A 2,040-nucleotide genomic window follows, 5' to 3' on the forward strand; every position below is an offset into this window, starting at 1 on the left:
ATGCCCATGAGAGCGCAAAAAACTGCAGCTCCATAAGCAAACTCTCCAAGCTTACAATCAATTTTATTCCAACTATTGGTGAAGTATCAGCTTTTATTTTTATCTTTTTTTTTTTTTAAACTCATTTATGTGCACATGCATAACACTTCCAAAAGTTTAATTACTGAAGTAACAAACTAAGCAGAAACGATTTCTCTGTGGCCAAAGCTGCCAGATTTTCAATTGAAATTATGGTATGGTATACTTATGGTATGAACAAGTAACAATTCAATCAAGTTAAACAAAACAATTGAAGAAAAATTAAACTGCAACCAAATCATACATACATCAGAATCTTCATCCTCATCATCTCCTGCTGGTGCCCCACCTTCTTTTCCTCCACTCTCCAAAAACTTTGTGAATCCATCTAGTGTTCTCTCACCATTGTAGTCAATTACCTAAAGAAGGGGGGGGGGGGAAGACAAGGGAAAAAAATAAATAATTTAATAAAAAACAAAACAAAAAAACAAACATGCTACTGCTACTAAGGAAAGGAAGGAAGGAAAGGAAAGGACGTGTGGCCAAGTATGGTGTCCCATACTTGGAATTTGTGCTCTGCATTTAACCCATCCAAGTGCACACACACAGCAGTGAACAAACACGCATGCAGTTGGGTTGGAGTTAATTCCCCCCACCTACAATCCCTGAGACTCGAACCCGCGACCTTTGGGTTACAAGTCCAACTCTCTATCCATTAGGCCATGACTGCACCACCACCACCACTACTGTAAAAGTAACTTGTTTATGGTGTTGGTCATAGCTGGGTGACCTTGCAAAACTGGGCTCTAGCCAAGATTTATCTTTAGAAGTAACTTACGAAAATCCATCACACTCATTTACCAACAACTAAATGGTGGTCTTTTGTCACCACATCTTTTATTCAGTGCTCCGCTTCATCAAAAGATACTCTGGACAGAGCAAGAGGTTTTAATTCTAGAATTAGATCCATGCAGCACCTCTAGAGCTCTCAGGGTCTAGACAAGGGGTGAATTCACAGGGTCGGGAGTGTCTTGTTTCCTATGCACGTGTTGTGAGGCAAGCTATAATCGGAGCATTTCTAAATCTGTTGACTAATTATTATCAACAAATTGCTTTGCCAGGGCACCATCCAAGTGAAGGAAAAAAAAAACCGACTAAAAAGAAAACACTTGACTGGAGCAGGAGAATTTGCTGGAGTTTTCAGAAGTATAAAACAATAGGTTACTTGCGTAACCCCGGTTCTCTGATAGCATAGGTTTTGGTGTCTCGCTATGGGATACGCCCCTTCCGCGTATTCCTCAGAAGCCCTATTACATTACGCCAGCCCCAATTGGCTGGCAGACGTGACGTCGTGTCTGGGAGTGGCCTCCCCACCCCTCAGTATAAAGGGAGCGACAAAACATCACTACGACATTCAAAACAAGCACACCTCTTCCTTGCTTCGCACAGCAAGGAGGGTGATCTGGTGAGACACCTCACTTAATGCTATCAGAGAACCGGGTTTACGCAAGTAACCTAGTGTTCTCTTTCAAGCATACGTTTCGGTGTCTCACTATGGGATATCCTAACTCCCGTATTGCCAGATAGCCTGCCTCAAAGTCTCCTGCCAACCACAATCACCGCATCCGGGGCTGAACGAGTCATGACTCGTGACTAGGGTTGGGAACCGATAATTCTTATTCCGAACCGGTTCTGTTTTTTGAAAAGAACCGGAACCGTGAGCAGTTTCTAAGTTTCGGTTCCGAAAACGGTTCTGGTGCGACACGTGACCAAGCGCAGTGAGCAGCCTTGCGCCAGCGTTTCCCGTAAAGGATGACACAAACCAAATAACAGAAACGCCGCCCTGCCTCTTTAATTACTGAGCACATTGTTTCCCATGACGCGCACTCCACAGACGCGCCAAGTCTTTAACTGCCGAACACATCGTTTTCCACGACTGTACGCACACTCGCGTCTTTGATAAATGTGCACGTTGTTTTGTCTGACTGTACATGTACCAGCAGCATGCAGCTCCTGCCGCCA

At 43.9% G+C, this 2,040-nt stretch overlaps 1 protein-coding gene across 1 annotated transcript in view; it reads right to left on the minus strand.

Moving 5' to 3' along the window:
• The window catches only part of LOC107669525 (protein disulfide-isomerase), a 40,247-nt gene that overhangs the window by 4,531 nt on the left and 33,676 nt on the right, over positions 1-2,040 (minus strand). Inside the window, exon 9 of the mRNA XM_016461795.1 lies at positions 327-437. Coding sequence (XP_016317281.1) covers positions 327-437 — 111 coding nt within the window. The remainder of the gene's footprint in view (positions 1-326; positions 438-2,040) is intronic.

This window comes from Sinocyclocheilus anshuiensis, unplaced genomic scaffold (assembly GCF_001515605.1).
Source record: "Sinocyclocheilus anshuiensis isolate Anshui unplaced genomic scaffold, SAMN03320099.WGS_v1.1 scaffold612, whole genome shotgun sequence".
In the NCBI taxonomy this organism is placed as follows: domain Eukaryota; kingdom Metazoa; phylum Chordata; class Actinopteri; order Cypriniformes; family Cyprinidae; genus Sinocyclocheilus; species Sinocyclocheilus anshuiensis.